The sequence below is a fragment of the Plectropomus leopardus genome, chromosome 2 (assembly GCF_008729295.1).
Source record: "Plectropomus leopardus isolate mb chromosome 2, YSFRI_Pleo_2.0, whole genome shotgun sequence".
Taxonomy (NCBI): Eukaryota; Metazoa; Chordata; class Actinopteri; order Perciformes; family Serranidae; genus Plectropomus; species Plectropomus leopardus.
In genome coordinates, this window is record NC_056464.1 from 15779024 (window position 1) to 15798585 (window position 19562).

At 40.3% G+C, this 19562-nt stretch overlaps 1 protein-coding gene across 10 annotated transcripts in view; it reads right to left on the reverse strand.

Moving 5' to 3' along the window:
- The window catches only part of magi1b (membrane associated guanylate kinase, WW and PDZ domain containing 1b), a 170020-nt gene that overhangs the window by 53134 nt on the left and 97324 nt on the right, over positions 1-19562 (reverse strand). For all 10 annotated transcript variants that reach the window (XM_042502584.1, XM_042502614.1, XM_042502608.1 and 7 more), the window contains exons 3-5: positions 8528-8647; positions 3832-4074; positions 1065-1290 (exon numbers count right to left, since the gene is read on the reverse strand). In XM_042502584.1, coding sequence (XP_042358518.1) covers positions 1065-1290; positions 3832-4074; positions 8528-8647 — 589 coding nt within the window. The remainder of the gene's footprint in view (positions 1-1064; positions 1291-3831; positions 4075-8527; positions 8648-19562) is intronic.

The following is a 19562-nucleotide window of genomic DNA, read 5'->3' on the forward strand; positions in this document are numbered from 1 at the left end:
AATTAATTTCTTCTTGGTTTATACTCCATTTTGGTGTTTGTGGTGTAAGACTTTTATGTTTTTTACGGTTTCACTTTCTAAAGCTTTCGATAAGTGTCCACAACATGTATACCATATTCAGTAGAAATCCTTGAGAACTGCAACTACAAACTAAACCATTAATAGTATGAATAAATTATGTTTCTTTTTATACTTAATGTCTGATTATTAATTGGAACTTGGAAAATTTGTGTGCAGACTGTGTAACATTTTTTTAAATTAAAAATTGAATTTAATAATATATTAGGCCATATATACTGATATATACAGAATGTACATATGCATGCAGGGAAAAAAATGTAAAATGACAGCTCTTTGGAACTTTAGGGACATTTTAATTGGAGTTACACCATTTCTAAAGCCCCCGGACACACAAAGTCTATTCCTAAAATGTTTAGGAGCATTTCCTGCATGGCGTCATGTGTAAATGGGACCAGGAACCAATATTCAGGGAAATCAGTTGCACCAATCTCCAACCTCAAGACCTGAAAACATTTCAGGGAAAAGGCCGGTAAGGCTGCATTGTGAATGAATGCAGCAACATTACAGAGATGAGCATATAAAGGGTTGTGTCCATCTGGCGAAAGACAAAACTCAGCTCATGAAAAATGAGTAATTCGGATTTAAATGGATCACTAAAAAAAAGAATATTAAATCATTTAATTACAGGAACTTTGGTATTGGACAAAAACATCTCCTCACTTGCCATGTTACTGAAAATGAAGAGACGCCACACATAAGTAAATCCAGCCTTGCCCTATTTTCTTCTTCTTTTGTTGAGTTTTATGGAGGTTGGCATCCATATGCGTTGTATTACCACCATCTGCTAGACTGTCCCTTGCCCCATCTATTACGGCATTGCCATGGCATGTGTGAAAAGGCGTAAGATGGATGCCTGAAAGGTTATACGAGTAATTTACGGGGAACTGTAAGTGACAAAGGCTTAGTTCCAGGTACAGCAGCATCCACCAAGAAGTAAAAACTGGCAAACTGCCTTGTGAGTGTAAATGCCCTGAGTTACTTACTCTATAAAGTAGACCTCTCCGTTCTCGGTGTAGGCCATCTCCCAGTTGTCAGGCAGAGGTCCCAGCGGATCCTCCGCGGGAGGATGGCTCAGGTGAGAGTGTGTCTGCTGGGGGCCCTCCGGGGGGGCCGGTGGGGAGGGGGTTCCCCCAACGTAGGGCGGGTCACTCTGGCGGGGGGGGAAGGGGCGCACTGAGTGATGAATCTCGTCAAATTCACTTGAATCTCCTGAAGGATTTAAGGCAAACACATGATGGAGATAAGAACATTACGGTTATATGGAGCTGAAAAAACGTTCAGAAACCAGCAGAAGCTGTGGAAACAATGTCATTATCAAAACATTATCAACCAAAAATGGCATTTGATTACTTCAATTGCTTCCATTGCTTTAATACCCCCTTGGATAAGATTAGCTTATTTTTAAGAAGCATGACAGGTTTCAGCCAACATAGCAGACGATTGATGTCATATATGAAGATAAACATGTTAAAGAATAAGTGAAAAACGAAAAAGAAAAGGAGTCAAAAGTTACAGTTTTGCTGTTATTGTATTTTCTAAAATGTACTACATTAATTAAAAATCTCTTTTAGCTGTGCAGTCCAAATACTGCCAAGATGAGTTTGTAAAAAGCCTCATCTCGCCACTACAAAGCCTCTGTCCAAAGCTCTCACATTTAGTTTTTGTCTAAAATCACACTTACACTGCCTGTTACAGCTACAAAGACATTAACTTCAGCTAAAGACTGCTGAGTGGGCAGTTCACACCTAAAACCATGGCCTCCTAGTGAAGTGTTATCACCTAGTTTCCTGTTATCTCATTTTCACACTAACACTTGAGTGGCACCCTCACAGCACGCGCAATCACAGACGGCAAATAAACAACTTTTGGTCCCACCTTCCAAAAACACATGGCAGAAACAGCTTTAGGCCTGAGTCAACCTCCTCACAATGCCTACTGACCTACTAACACACAAGAGGAGGTATCAAAAAATGAGTATCATTATTCAAAAATCATCACAAGCAGAGCCCCTTTTACGAAGCAGCACCAATGTCGGCATCGTGCTTCCGAACACTTTGAATTCATCAAATAAAATCGAATTCACAAACACAAATGACCGAGCAAGCACTGATGATTTCATTGAAGAATCACTTACTAAATAGATGGAGGCTGCTCAGTCATTCACTCTCTGCTGCTTGCAGCCAGATGGCACTATTTTACATTTGTGGACGCATAGATACAGGCAGATGTAGTCAAACCCAGAGACCACTTACTCACCAATCAAAGACGCTCTTGTATTCGGCAGCCCCTGACCACACCAAAACAATCTCTCTGCCACTCTCTCTCCACCTTCTTTGTGCTCTTCCTTCTACTACTTTATTTTCTGGGCTTATCCTCTTTCACAAAATACATTCCTCTGCTGCTTCTCTTCTTCTCTCTGTCCAATCCTCTTCAGACTTGCCCACTTTGCCCCTTTCACAGCCACTCCCTCTTTCTATTTCATGTCCTGCTGCCTCCACTTCCCTCCCCTCCCACTTTGTCCATCGCAACTTCAGATTCTGTTTTTCTCCTATACCAGACAGAGCTGCGGAAAGCAGGGTCGCATTCTGGTGTTATACTCCAAAATAAACACAATGCAGCATGATCTCAGACTGCTGTTGGAGGCGGCTTTGCAAGCAATCGCCTGTGTATTCACTGACTTCAGGTGTGTTTGTTTTACACCAGCTAGACGAGCATGTGAGTCATGATGTAACGAGGAGTTAACACAAAACTACAGCTACAGAAAGACAATAAACCAACAACAAGTGGCCTGCAGTTGAGCTGGTCACATGACAGTTGTTGACTAGTTGCAGGTAAAATTATGAAAGGGAGGAAAAAACTGTGCAGAGAAGAGAAACTAGCTAGTCTGTACAGAGAGCGTTAACCAATGCCAAATGTGGCACTTCAGATTGGCTGTTGCCTGTGTGAAGATGCCAAATTTAATTTAGTTTGAAGTATACTACCAGCCTGAGGCCTGTCCCGGCCGAGTATTTTGTATCCAAATAAATGAAAATTGTGCCAAAATCCATCGCAGATGGACTGCTGTTTACACCTGGCTTCAGAATGTGTTTCAAATGTGCCTTGAGTTTGCTGCTTGTTATTGGATTTCACCTCCGTGCTCACCGTGTGAAGCTGCATTACAACAAAAATGCACGTCCGTCCTAAGCCAAAAAGCCAGAGAAAAGGACTGCACAGGCTGTTTCAGAGCCCAGTTTGAGTACAGACTTCAAATCAACTGTTTTGGGGAGGTTTAGCATTCACATTGCATTTTATTACTGCATGATCAGAGTGATCAATTTTCAGCGTCACATCTTGTAATATGTTTTGTGTTTGGCGGGTTGCTTTTATGGTTCTAATTCACTTATCGAACATCTTGCTTGAAGTTGATGTCAAAAACCAATAAAGGCATATTCCAGCTATTTAGTACTACATCTGCATGAAGCTGGAGGCTCTGAGAGGGATCGATTTGTAAACAGGTTGCAAAGGCCAGTGGGCTTTTTGTTCTATCAGCAGGGTCATATTTTCACTTTACATCATGCAGAAAAACATGCCTGGTCATCACTTTGAAGGCTTTATTCTGGCAATCTCAAAATTTCTAAACTTTGCTCTTGTTGTGGTCCTTGTGACACAAATATAAGCTAAAACCTGTAAGACATCCATCGATTCCACTGTCCTCTCATTACCATCAACATGCGTGTCTTTTTCCTCTGGCCTCCTGTCCCTTGTACATACCTGTAAAGCTACTGTTCATGTCAGGAAGGTCCTCGTCGTCCTCCTGCTGCTGCTCTCCAGGCACTATTCCAGCATTGTGCATGTCATTGTAGGACTTGGTGCGTCGGGGAGTAGAGTGCTGCGAGCCCGGCAGGCTATCGCTGAGCCCGTCTGGCAGTGGGGCATCACCGCTGCTACCACTACTGCTAATCACTTTCCCACCGGGGGGCTGCACCGGTGGCTTGGGCGTCCCATAATAGTTACCTAGGCAACGAGAGAAGGAGGCAGGGAAGGGGGGATTAGAAGAAGACAGAGAAAAGAAGGGCATTTCAGCAGGAGGGGTCAAGCGTTGTGTGTGTATGCGAGTGTAGAGTCTTTGTATGCAAATTGAGAGACTGAATTTGTCTGTGGGAAAAAATGTGAATCTGAGGCAAAGCTAAATTCTTGTTTGACCCAAATAAAGGTCATATCCCTTTGTTTTAACTTACCAAAAACTACTGAATGTTTTACTCAAATTATGTTACTCAAACAGGATTCCATCACTTTCACTATTACAACTCAAGTAAGGTTTATATTTTTAAGATTTGATACCATGAAATGTTTTATATTCAGACACACAGTGGTAGTTTTCCTCCAAGTAGTTCATAAAATTATCTGGAGACATTTAGTGAAGCAGTTTGCAGCCAAAATGTCCTCCAGTGCCACTACCACATCTCAGATAAACTGACAGTTTCAAAGGCGAGAGAACAAAACATGCAGAACTGTTTTTTTTTCCCCCAAACTGAGTCATTCTCATCCAGAGTTAGACCAGGCAGACCCAAGGAGACTGAACCATCTTCAGAGCAGAGTATACAACATCTTAATGCGACAGGATGTCATCCAAAATATTAAAGCAATGAAAAAAAGAGTCCTCTTGCCCAGGTGGCAAAATTACAGTCAAAAAAGAAATTGGCAAACTAACTCTTCAAAGGGAAATAGACTTTTTTCCCAGCAGACATTTTTTGGCAAGTCTTAGCAGGAAAGGTGTAATTGATAACATTAATAAAATCTGCCATGTCTGCCATGGACAGTGTTTATTAGCAGCTTTCAAAATAGTCCTTGAATGATAAATCCTGTCCTAAAATTCAGCATGGGCCAAAAGTACTAACAAAAATGGTATTATGATTTTACTGTTGAAGACAGGTATATAAGCCTCTATACAGATGATTCATGGTATGAAGTTTACAGTTTCAGTTTCACAACATAAAACCTACAGTCAACCATGACAGAAATATTCGGGTAAATGGTCTTTTTTCATCATCTGTAGTTTATACACCACTACGGTTTATTTCCACACATTAAAGGGAAGCTGACACAGTTGGCCGTCTGCCCACGTTTAGCTGATGACAAGTGACCAGGGCCCTCGTCGCTACGGTGTGTCCTGCACCGTTGGCCCTTATCAACCCTCGTCGTCTTTTTCCCCGAAATCAGTGGCCGCAGCCAAGGAGCCCGTCAGTAAATTAAATTACTCTGATTGGCCATGCAGCTCAGATGATGTTGATGTTGGATTGGTGTGTCACAACCTCAAAACTATTTGTTTGGTTATTTTAGTAATTAATCAGTTGTATCCTTACGCATTCAAACACAACAAAAATTTGTGTTAACATCTGAAGCGTCATCTCAAGTCACAAACTGAATTAGGTAAAGTGTTAACTGAAACATCACCCAAGTTTTTACTGACTAAACACAGCCCCGCAGTTGCAAGCCAGTGCTGCCTTTGGATGCTCCAGAAAATATTTGAATTGTGAGTTGAGCACACTTGACAGATACATCCTCCCTCCAATTTACTGTCATCCCTTCCCTTTCTAGAGCCTGCGTTGTGCTGCCTGTTCAAGAAGGGAATGTTGCATTGCTACGATCAAGAATGGAGGGATAGAGCTGCCGCACCTCTACCTGCAGTGGAGGTAGTAACAACGCCAATTAAGACGTTTTGATAAAATATTACGCATGTGACGTAGATTTTAAAAGGAAGCTAGCAGCAGTTAGCAAATAACTCAAAGAAAAAGAACAACAATCGACAATGTCTGTAAATTGGAGCAATGATTAAGTCTGGGAGCTCCTTACTGTCAAAGCAAAGGACAAGATCAGGCACCATAAAACAGGGTCGGTAAATGATTGTTATTGCCATGTTATGCTATTGTTATTGTTTAGAAAGCGCTGTCCGACACATACTTTAAATATCACAATAAAGGCTGACACTTTTCTGTTACACATCATGTCTGTTACGCCTCTTTTGCTTCCAGGACGTCTGCATGCTATCTAAAATCAATCCAATGGGTGGAATTATGCTGGCAAAGTTTAGCTGGCTCAGGCTTTGGCAGTCTGACATCATGTCACCTGACGAGTTTCTTTAAAGCTCATCAAAGCCCTTAAAGTGACAGCAAGAAATTTGAAAGGTTCTGATTTCCTTTGTATGGTCATCAGTGGAAATGAGTGAGCTAGTTCCTAAACAGAAGTCCTTCGGCCTTGTCTGCTTCTCCTAGCTTGTTATCAGAGGGAAATCCATCGCTTTGCAACAGTGAACAAGCTCAGTGGACACAGCAGACAATTAAACACTATCTGACTGAACAGAGGTTTTACATGCTAGTGTTGTTGTTTACAGTGCTTCCAGTTTGTCAGACGTGACTTTGGTTTATCAGCACACTGTTGTATGCTGCAGGTGACACACACTTTGTGTCATGATCACTGAAATTAATTTTTTTGGCTTTGTTGTAAAGAGCGGTTTTTCAAAACGTTTTCAGTTCCTTACAACACTGACTTTTATTTAGCCTTCTGTTTTGTTTGTTTGTTTGTTTTCTCTATGGCCGGCATGTGGGAATAATATTGCATTTTCTTCTCCAAAAAGTACTAAATGGAAAATGCATTTGTTTAGATGCTACAGTTTATCCTGCTGTGCGGTGTAGCATGTAAGAAAATGCATTTTTACTGGTGGAAACTTGTTTTGTACAGATTAATAATTTTGATTTAATTTGAATGTCTAATGTGTTTTACAGAAGCATCAGGAACAATCTCTGTATAAAGTTTATACCCTGTATGAAGTCAAATGTTGGTAGGCATGGTGATCGCTGGGCTTGGAATTGATTATTAAAACCTTCCAAGGTCAGACAACCCACACATGACAACTTTTTTCACCAACATCATTATGTAGACTTTTTGAGTTTTGGCAGCTAGAACGAAGCAAATACTTGAGAACTGGGTAAATATAAAGGACAACAATCTGCATTATAGGTAGTCTGTGATTACGATGATGTAGCAAGGCAACTGTCAATCACTTATAACCCAAAAGCCTTCAACCTGACCTACAAGGTTTACACACAGTTGGCAACACAAATCGCATCAACCAAACACTAGCACTGGCATCTGCCCAGTGCCTCTATATATCCAACACTCGCTGCATCAAAATTTCATGAACATGTCTTTACGATGTTGCTTAAATGAAACACAAAGCATATCAAGTCTGTCAGAAACCTTTCAACCTTAAAACTAAATCTCCTCGTCTACTTTAGCTCGTGTTTTCCAATATGTCCAAGAGCTACTTTCAATAACGCCCCAAACAGGAGGTAAACATGTTGGGGAGGCCAGGCTGGCCTAAATTAAAGGTGGACAGAGTAATAGCAATTGCAGTGCACACAAAAAAGCAAGAGAATTTAAATTTTTCTTTCGTAGAAAAATCCTGCAGTATTACACTATGGCATACTAAGGTGACTATCTGCTCAGAAAGTACATCCGTCGTTCTGTAAAGTATTTTTGTTAATGTGAATGTTGATGCAACCACAATCTAGAGTGAATAGTGTGCTTTTTGACTCAAAGGGACTGACACCAAAACTTGACTCTGGCGGGGGCGGGCATGTTTTGAATGCTGGTTGGAGACAGTGAGGAGACATGCTTCCCCCCTGCTGTGCTAACAGGTGCACCTGTCCAGAAGCAGGCTGATTGGCTTGGACAGGGACACAACATGCCTGCTTGCTGACGATGTACCATAAGTGGGCGAGTTTACGCATTGGCTGGAGGGACAGAGGGACTTCAGTCAGGTTCAATGCCATTTGACAGTTAAGACAAAAACAGGGAGAGTTGTGTCTGAGAATTCCTACATACAGCTACAAATATCCAGTGCATGCGTCATAGAAGGATTAAGAGCGTTTGAATGAAAGTATGCAACTGTGCCCCACTGCATCTGTATGTTCGCAAGCTAACAATGAAGCCAACAAGTTTTCATTGTCACGTTATCTTCAATTATATCCTTGATTACTCAATAAGTTGTTTGGTCTAAAAATATAAGAAAATGGCAAATATTGAAATTCAGTGTTTCCCAAAGCCTAAAATGAAATTTCTTATTTTGTCCACAAGCCAAATATATTCAGTTGACTGTCATAGCGAAGTGAAGAAACCAGAAAATATTCACATTTTAGAAGCTGGAATCAGAGAATTTTGACCTCTTCTACTTAAATGGACTAATTCATTATCAGTGTAGTTCGCAATTAATTCAAAAGCTAAGTGACAACTATTTGATTAATCAACATACCCTTGCAGCCCTAGCCAGCAAGTTCTGGTTAAATCAACACTGATATTTATTGTCCTAGATGTCCATGGTATCCGAAAACTAGAAAACCCCTGCAAGTTTCAATCTGTACAAGTTACACACAATACACCCAACCAAATGTGTGATTTTGAAATTTACCGTCATATGTTCCTATCTCCAACAGGGTCCCACTCTTCTCCAACTCCAGAAAGTCCTCCACTGAGAGGAAGTTGTAGTCCACACCAGGAACTTCTCCTTCACGTGGGGCGCGAGTTGTACCTGGATAATGAATCAGAGACAGGGTGGGAGTTAGTTAACTACAATTAACATCAAGGAACACAGCTCAAGATTTTAGTCACAGCTGGTGTGTAATAATTCAGTGGAAACACTGCTTCCATCTTCATTTTTTGTACTGACTCAGTTTTTTTATGTCACTGTATGTGAAAACTGATTTTTCAGCCATCTATCTTCAGCCATCTTGCGTATACTTTCCAAATTTCCAGGCTTAAAGGTAAATGCGACAGGGGAGACAAAGTGTCTCTGAGATTTACAATGCTATGAGCGGTTTTTAATACTGGTAGATAAAAACCACATCCCAAAGGGGACATGCTCCATTGTTTGTTACAATCTTTTTTCACACTAAGGTAGAGTGCGAGGTATCGTAGTAGCACCTTAGTGGGATCCTGCCATATGTGTGTGTGTGTGTGTGAATGTGTGTGTGGTTTGGCATGTAGCCTTTGAGATTCTAGCACTTGTCTTTAATGACTGCTGACAGTTGGCCAGTGTGGTGTCAATGGTAAACAGCTATACAGCTGAGACAATACTGAGGTGACAACACTGCAAATGATTTTTGTGTAGAGGGGACCTATTGTGCTCATTTTCAGGTTCATAGTTGTAATTTGGGTTTCTACTTGAACACGTTAACATGATTTCCTGTTCAAACACACTATATTTTCCTCATACTGGTTGTGCTGGAACTGTATTCTCACTCTATCTGAAACTCTTAATTTTAAGTCCGCCCTCCGAAAAAGTCCAAACTGCTCTGATTGGTCAGTGTTTCTGAGTCTTCCTTAACATGGTGTCTCTGCACCAACAGTGTAGCTGGGGAATGACTGGAACGGAGAACGTTAGAAACTGAGAAATTAACAACATCAGCAACCAATATTGCATTTTCCCCGACGACAGCATGTAGTTTTGTATATCAGTGCAGGCTACATAATGTAAACACTTGTAGCAGCATGCCTGGAGCAGATGATGGTACAGAGTAAAGATTTCTTCACAAGCTGATGTCAGCTTGTAGCCAAAGCAGAAAAAAAGTATTCAGAGCTGTTTGAAGCCTCAGGTTTTTGCTCACATTAATTACTTTTTCAAATATTAACCTCATTATTTGAAACTTTGGTCACGTTTGATCTGAACATCCGACACTGTAAAATTATATATATGACAGAAAATAAGGAAAAGCAAAATAGGTCCTCTTTAAAGCAGTCTGCTTTTTTTTTTTTTGCTTGCCTCACTGGTACATATTTCCACAATACTGTCTGACAAAGTTCTCTGGCTAGGTGTTTCACTCTCTACTGCATTTTTTTGTATCCCATTACAGAAAAAAAACCTACTCTGTCAGTGGCTTGAAAAATGGAATAAATGTAAGCATACAGACAGTGCTCATGGCAAATAATGTTTCTCATTTTGCTCTGACAGACATCTGTTTGCCGACAACAGAGGTGCTTTCCCATTTTTGCTTCCTTCCCTTCCCTTCCCTCTCTTCCATCTCTCAATCTATCTGTCTTATCACCCAATCACTCTGTCTCCAGTGGGTTGGTAAGCAATAAGCAGGTAAAAATAGATGTGTGGGGATAGGGGGAGAGGCTCCCACTGCAGCCATGTTTAGTGACACTGGTGATAAATCACAGATGTGCAGATCCTAACCTAAGCAGGCACGCATTACACTCAGGCAAGCATACAGTACATGTAGAAAAGCATGCATGTTGTCTGAAGTAGGGCTGTTTGATTATAAAAAAAATCATAATCCTAAATATTTTGGTCAGCATTGAGATCAAGATTATTTCAATAAATATTTTACTGGTGGAAAGATGGTCTGTACATAAAAATAGGCTGTCTATACTGAAGAAAGACTTTTGACATTGGCGCTATATGACCAAAAAATCCAAAGAAAATTTGGCTTGGCTCAAGAGGAAGAAAACCTACAACTACCAGAATGCACTGTGCTGCAACCCGACCAATAAACACTCCCACCGGTGGATGATGTAATGTGAGTTGCCCATCCAAAAACAATATGGCATCTGGATGGCCGCAATTTTTGTATTAAAGTAAAACATGAGGCAAAAATATGTTTTATTGTTTGATCACAGTTTGGTTTGAGTTTGAGAGGAAGAGGAGAATTTTTCGCCAGTATGTGTAGAAAAGATGGAGGTTCATCATGGTTCATTTCTCATACCTCCCACATAACAAAGCTGGTTGAAAATGGCAGCTATATCCCTACAAACAATTAACCTACCCACTGACTTTGGAAACATAACATAATTATTTTTAAGTATTTAAAAAAAAAAAATGGCATTTTAGAAATTGATTTTCTCAAACTTGCAATGAAATTCAACTGATAAGCAAATAAAAAATAAATGTAAAGAAATAGATAAAATAAATTACATGATATAATATCTTAATATAAATACAGCATCTTGTGCTTTCTGCATTAGAATTTTGGATTGCAATTACTGTGAGCAGCATGCATGAATGAATCACCAAATAAAATATTGCAAACAAATTTCTCGCTTTTTTTGTTATAGTCTGAATGCCTTGCTCAGGTAGTCTCCTGTGACTTTGTTGAAATAGAATCACTAAAAAGGTCTGAAAAGATGCTAAATCTAATGGGAAAGTCACCAAGTTGCAACACTGACCACCGCTTAGGAGAGGGGCGTGCTGGATTTAACAAAATACAAAACGGGAGCATCATTGTGAGACGGAATACTGCACAATAATCGTTTTATCTCAATTATCTTGTTTTTAATCATTTGAAGCCAAAATGGTAAGTCAAAATTAAATTCGACTAATAGCCAAGCCCTAGCTTGAAGACATTAACTCTGTCACACAAATTGATCACCCAGCTTCAACCCTGTATATTCTATTACACTCTCTATCTAGTCTCTATTGTAAAGGGCACACTGAAAGGGCATATCTTCCTCTTCATCATACACACTTTCCCACGCATAAACTTCCAAACTCTACTATTTGTGACCAGATACTTGTGCGGTAAGAGGAAATTGATCTAAAGTTAAACAAATCCCATCTGAAGTCCATCAAACAAACAGTCAGTCCGCTCATTCCCAGGCACCGAGTCCTTTACAGAACGTCAACCTTGGAGAGTCCTCAGCCAAGCCCGAGTGTTCAGCCGACTGTCAGTTCACTTCCCACACAAAAGTGGCCATTGATTGGACTCTATTTAGATGCTGCTGCTCCTAGAAAACCAAATAGGAAGTGGAATTGTGACCAGTGTTTCAAAAGGGATAGAAAAGCAGAGCCTTGGCTCAGACCCAGGGATGAGACACTGTCATCGCTATAGGCCTAATTAATTCAATACTCCCTCCCACAATAGCTCCATTGACCAAAGCTGTGAAATAGAGTGAAAAGGAGAGACATGTTTGGACTAAGAGTCATGCATAGAGACTCCTGCCCAGAGTTGGATTTGGGTAAGCGAAATGACAACTTAAATACAGAGAAAGAGAGAGAAGGAGCGAGCTAAGAGTTAGCATAATCCAGCTACTGGCACATATAATAAAGCCTTGGAGATTTGCTGTGAGGGTGTTCGTCTACTGCTAGCTGGCTCATGGTTTAACAGCTTCAACATCTTCACCAGCTGAAATGGGTGGGTGGGCGTTGTACAAAAAAAACAACAACAACAATATAATAAAAAAACTTTCATCATTAGCAATTCAAGAGGATGATAAAGGAAACACATGTTGAGATATTGGCAGTTGTACTGTAGTGCAGCAAGCTCAAAGCCACTACTGCTGTATCAAAACAAATGCATGTATGCCCCATAAAAACCCACAGAAAATGTACTGTAATCTGTAAATTTATAACACACAAATATAAATGCTCTGGGACTGAATCTTTCAAAAAAAACAACAACAAAGAAACAAAAAAGAAGGGAAGTATTTTTTTTGTCTTCATGCATATTGCCACTGGGTCTCTGCTGTTGCTAGGGACAACCCAGGAAGGATAGGAGAGTGAGAGAGCGAGAGATGTGGGGAGGTAACGTGGGGAAGTTTGTCCTCCAGTGATGACGCAGTCCTCTACACAGTTTCCTCTGCCTTCGCAACTCCCTTTTCACTTCCACGACAGAAATATGAAGTACCACAGTGGTATGACTCAAAGGCCTGGCCCGTATGAGAAAGCATAAATGATGCATGTGCAAGAAAAATGAGAGTGGGGGAAGGCTGGAAAGAACAGAGAGATATTGATTGAGAATAAAATTGGAGAGAAGTGAGAAGGAGTGAAAAAACACTCACAGTCACAATTACATGGACTGCAACGACCTCAGTTGAAATAAGTTTACAGTAAACTGTTGACAAAGGTGGCTTACAGGGCCGGGCAACAAAAGGTGACACTTTAAAAGCAGCGACCAAATTGTTTACCATTAGTTTACCTTGAGTATTCAACCTCAAACCTCATCTTTCTTTTGTGTTGCCACCGTAATGTACTTAAACCTAACCTTTTACCAAGTCTGTAAAACACTGTCCTTCAAGGCATTCTTTGTTTCAGTGTCAGTCATTCATTTCCTCTGTATACGTTCTCAACTACTGCAGAGTTGTTCATACATTATCAAGCAGATAGCTACAAGAATACAAAAACACTGCAGCAGATACATTACAAAGATTAACATATTTACATTTTACAATTTTAGCTCTGTGCCTGTAAAATTGTCTGCTCTAAGAACACACCAAAATTAAAGCTTCTGCTCCTTTTTCTAATAGATTTTCCCACCAAAATGATTTATGTGAGTTTCTTAAACGCTGGAAAACCAATTAAAAACAGGAGACAGTCATTTACAAGGCTCTGCAGCAGACAAGTAAGTCTTTCAGTTTGTTTTGTTCTTTGGTGTGTCACCTTCAACATGAAGGACAGGCTGGGAAACAGGTGAGTAAACAGTAGAAAGCAGCATGGAGGCCAGTGAAAAATGTGACAATGGTTACTTTTTAAAAAAAAAAAAAACTGTTACATAATCAGGCTCTCTCTAAAACTCAGGCAGACTAAATCTGGGATGATGCTCAAGCACTGCTCAGATGGAAACGGTTGGTATTTTGTGGTGGCACGTTGTTGCATTGTATTTCCATCACTGACAATTGGTGCAAATCCGTGCTGAAACCTATAAATACCCGTGACTACTGCAGAATCATTTGTCCCACTAAATACTAAAGCCAGATGTTAGTGGGTGTTCGTGAGTTTTTGTCCAATGGAAAAGGGGCTTAACACGCCACATTTCCAATCAATCCCTTCATAACAATATTGGACTAAAAGCAGCAAAAACTTGGCAAGCATCAAACATTATACGCCCTTACAAAGGCAGTATCTTCATAGGCATTATTTTATATTAAATCACAATGCATTGTGCAGGCGTTCACATTATTGTGTCCACCCACTTTACACCGCACAGAAAAATATTCAAAGCTCATGTTTGCTGTCAGCGCCATTGCAAATGTTAACTAGCAAGCCAATTAGTCGAGCATTATTTGATTCTCTGTAGAGGGGCAAGAGACAGTTGGGAGCCAGAGTGCAATAACTCTACTGCTGAACAAAAGAGAGCATTATGGGAAACTGTCATGTGTGCAGAATACTAATATGGCATATGCCAAAACTTAAAATTTAAAAATGTGCTGGCTAAAGATCAGAATGCTGTTGGGTTGGAGCCTCAAAACACTAGAAAATGATCTGAACACTAGAGATATAAATGTAATATCTTTATTCATACTGGATGAGGTGTGACTACATGAATGTAAAGCAGGGTGCTTCTGAAAAACAGCATGTATGTCCTTCTATATATCAGCAGATAATGAATGACTACTTTGTGTACATGATATTTTTAGATTTATGTTCGAACATACGGACCTCTGATCATCGGTTCTGTCCTCTTATCTCTACGTCTGTGATCTTGCCTGTCCCTTCACTCAGACGAGGGCATAATGCTGAGCCACCGCTTCCCTCTGGCAATCCAGCAGAGGGTTGACTCAGATACCAACAGTCACAGAGGGGTGCTATGGCTTGTGTGTTTGTGAATGGCAAACATGCTTTGGCTTGTAATACCACAAAAAGGGGTTGGGGAGGAAACACCTCCTGTTATAATCAGCAGCTGTTCCACCCCCTGCCAGCCAGCAGATACACATGTACATGTACACACACATTCACACACACATACACACACACAAACTCACACTCACACCCATTGACAATGAGGAGGAGGTGCATGGCCGCCAAATGGCATGGTCTGGGGCTAAACGGGAGCTGTGGGTGGAGGGTAATCACTTAATGGAGCTTTATGCACCCATCTCCCCTGCAACACACACACACACACACACACACACACACACACACACACACACACACACACACATACACACACACACAGTTTCATTATCATAACAGCCACAGTGGGAGAACTGCCCCGTCTATGCTGTGAACCACCTATGGTGACCAGATTAGACCCCCACAATGTGGACAGCAACTTAAGGCTCATTTATTTATAGCTGAATACGCAGAGCCGATGTAGAATACAGAAGTGGCCTAAGCCGTTGTTCATCTATGTATACTTGTGCAGGGGTGTGTCTGCAGCTCTGCATTGCTCTGCAATTATACCGCAAAAACAATGGTTGGTTATTTTTATGCCAGTATTTTGAGTCTTTGTGAAGTGAAGTGCAGTAAAGTTTGATTAATACAACTAACATGCTTAAAAAAACACTGAAAAAATGCATGATTTAACATTCAGCAAATGTAAAAAAGTTTCAGTTCCAACTCACAAGATTACAAGACAAAAAAATTAGAAGTGTTTGCTTGGCATGTTTTCCCCACAAATAAAGCATGCTAACATTGTAGCTTATGTCAACGGTATCTGACATTGCATAAATTAGCCAGGTGGCTTGCGAACTTTTCTTCTACTCATATCATATTATTTTATGGGGGATATATTGAATCCCCAAGTGACTGTTTTGTTTTTATTTAGGGAAAAAAAGTTGATAAAATCCACTAATGGTTTTCAGTTTACAAAAGTTTACAAAAAAAATATATATTCTCCTGCACCGCAGTTACCTTTCTGGGGAGGAGTACATCAGGCTATGGGTTAAATCTGCATAGGGCATCTACGCAGAGCCTATGCAGATTTAACGTAGATAAACTGGGCTATATTGCTCAGCACCACCACACTGTATCTGCAGTTACTCAACCCTAAATAGTCATATTGTAGTTTGGGCTAACCACATTAAAGCCATAACATGAAAGGGAACTATGGAGTGGACCCTGTTACCATTACTACAACTCATATTAATTGTTTCTCCCCACCTTCTGAAAGTGTTGCCATACCGATGTTGTTTATGTAATTTAATAATTAAACAGATATTATTGCTTCTCCTTTGTTCTCAAAATGTTTCCCATTGTTTGGTCTGACATTTAGATATTCAAGCATTAATGCCGCTAAAATAGACACTTGGCCAGTGGGATATAGCTTTGAATGAGTCCCCAGCGGCACAGTGAGAGTTCGGGCACTTTAGAAAAGTTCATCAGGGCAGCAAGCATGTTCTCCCATGTCTCAAAGCTTGTAATGCAAAATTAGCACAATGCTACAAGTATTTGGGTAAAATGTTTAATGCTTTTGCTAAACCAAAAGGATAAGAGTCTCAACAATTACTGCCTTGTTTCTCTCACAGTAGTCAGGGCAAACTGCTTGAAGCGACTTGTCCTGGACCACAAGACAAGAGCTGAAATTCAGTCTGTCCGTCTTCAGCTTTGTCAGCTAAGTCGTAACTCTGCACAGTCAAGTCAGGGTCCCCATCAACAGTTAACAACACACTGAGTGCAGGGATGCATGCTGAGTTCACTTCTCTGCATGCCGTGACTGGCATCATCAGTGGTGGTGGAAAGGTGCAAAGATGATTTGTTTCTTAAGTTGATTAAAACAAAACAGGGGACAATAGAATTCAACAAGGCCCATCTTGATCAACCCCACTGGATATCAGCATGACTGCAGTTGAAAAACTCTGAAGTACTTAAATACTGAGAACCTTACCTAGACCCTTACATCCCATCCTTCCTAACTAATATGGTCCAAAGGCTCAAATTCTTGCAGCAACTGAGACAGGCAAGACTTCCAGCATTGATCTTGTCTACATTGTACAGAGGCACCATTAAAAATGCACTAGCTAAATATCTGGTAATGGCCTGCAACTCTCCCTGCACATAGCAGGGACAACAGCAAACATCATTCAGACTTCTCAGCATCCACAAAAAAGCCTCCTGTTTTATCAAGGATCCCTCTAATCCTTCCCATAATGTATCCGTTCCTCTTCCATCTTCTTGGAGGATCCATCGCCCCCCAGCGAGAACAGCAGGGCAGAGAAACAGCGTCTATCCCCATGGCTGTTAAGCTTCTGAACTCACTGACCTCCTAATCAACTGCTTTCCTGGCAAAAATGTCTAATCAGTCCTTCTGCTGCCCCCCACTACGTCCACATGGCTTCTCCCATCTCCTGTGCTATGAGGGAGAGCACCGGCACCCTTTTTCCACCACCACCTCTGGTACATAAACCGGTTCTGTTTAGAATTTGTGGGATCATGGTGGGGGGTGTTTTTTGTGAACCAGCCTGCAGTCCAATTTTGAGCAGAACCACTGTAAACAAGGATGTTTAATCAATGGATGTTGAGTTGTTCCACAATGCACAATGGAAGTAAACAGTAGCACCAAGATGGCCATCAAATTGACTACATGCACGATTTTTTTTTTTTTTTTATGAAAAAACAAGGGTGGACTAACTATAAATGAGACATTCTCTCTTCCCTAAGCTGTATAATATGACATGTTTGCTGATATTCACACGTGAGGTCGAGGAAAACCTGCCACCAACTTCTCAGGTTCCAAACCAATTTATTTTTGATCCAAATGCCCCGTACGGTTCAAAATGAGATAAGCTAAAAAGAAGCCATTCTATATTAGTGGAAAAGGGGTATGAAAGTACTAAGGACTTAACATCAAGCACCATCAGCCATTTAGTATGAATGATGCAATGTTTCATGTATGCACGACAGTACGCATTACGATTATTTAATTCTTGATTTTAGCATTTGGCAGTTTTTAACTTGTTATTTTGCTTAGTGGATATCTGTTAATTTTAATCTGTGTCTTTCAAATACCTCTGTTCACCATGGCCAAGCTTAAAGTTTTGCTTGACAAAGAGAACAATCTGCAATTAGTTGTCAATGCTGTTAAACTGAGTCCCTCATTTACTGATATCCCTACTAACCTTTATTGAACAACAAAAGTAACCACTGACTGTGAGTGAAGCTTTAAACAGCTTACCTTCTGCCTATTACATTTCTGGGAATGGTTATTAGTCCTTGTGAAAGAATTTATTTGCCACACTGACTTCTATTTACCTCAACATGAATCCAAAGCATAATATAACCTTATATGTCTGACATCAATTCATATTTGTGCAAATTCAAAGCTTCACTGAGTAATATAATCAATGAAAACTTTCAATCACATAACATCCTGTGCTGTGAAAAGGGCTACCAGTACTCATGACCTCAATGAAAAGCATCACACGACCCTGCAGCTCATCGCCTCTTAAAGGCTATTCTTTTTCTGTACTCAGACGCTCCAAAGAAACTAGATCAAGCAGGTAGAGTGTGCACAACCTGCCCAGCACAAAGCAGCAGAGCCAAAGTAAACCAACCATACGTGAAGTTAGATATCCTGACAGCCATACAGGTGCACTATACCAGAGCTAATCGTTTTAGTTAATATAAGATAATTACTTTAATTGCTGAGAAAAAGAGTTTCCAACAGGATGCTCATGTTGATCTTTGTCTGGGTAACTGTTAACACTTAAGCCATAAGCACATGGTAAACAGATGATACTGTATTTCAGAGCTTTGATTCTGTAAGTTGCCTTTTGAGTTTTTTTTCGGATGCATGGGGTAAAAAATTGATTAGTATGCCTTTAAAGACATTATTTAGATCATACTTAGATCAGAATCAAACGCGCAGAGATCCCGTTGAAAGGTCAAAACCTCCAAAGCTAATTATTTTGATTGTAAACACAACTGGCTTGTGAGAGTATTTTGCCTTTTCAAAAGACAGTAGCAAAATCTTAGGTGTCACCGTGACCTTGAACTAAAAGTCAAAAAAGCGATCGTCTCCACAGTATCACTGGATTATCAACTACACAAAGCATCTGGTTACAATGTGATGTCTTTCAAACCACAATCAATACATGACAGCAACTTGTCACAACCCTCGCTGTGACCTTGGCCTCTCCCAGTGTGTCTCCACTGTCACTCAGCTTGCACTGGATCAATACCAAATCGTCTCTTTTCAGTCAACTTCCCATCATCTCAACTGAATCAACTCAACTTTGAAGTTTGAGGTTCAAATAGGATGATACCATGATGTGGTGTCATATTGAACGCGACTTCGGAACATCAATAGTAAAAAGTTTGTTATTCTAGTTAGTTAGCTATTGAGATGGATAATAATAACAAATCTATAACAAATCTATAATTAGGGTTTGGCGATACAACAGTAGAATTGTTTTCCATTGGTAGAGATCTGGCAATACTGTCTTTAAGTTTTGTATTACCTGAGATCGGTCTTGGTCTCAAGACCACTTTAAGGTCTTGGTTTTGTTTTTGTATTTCAAGACTGGTCAAGACTACAACTGCGGGGATATCACTAAATTGGCTGTGCAAATAAAGAGGGTTAAAGACGATTAATTTGATTTCAGCTACTCAGCGTTTGTCTGTATTTGTTTGCTCATAGAAAACAAAGGGAAATTCCCACACATGCATTCACCTCTGCAATTCCTTTTAATTTTTTTTATCTTGACTCGGTTTCACCCCTCAAAGTTTTGGTCTTGTCTCGGTCTCAATGCACTCTGGTCTTGGTCATGTCTTGGTATCAGTTTAGGTGGTC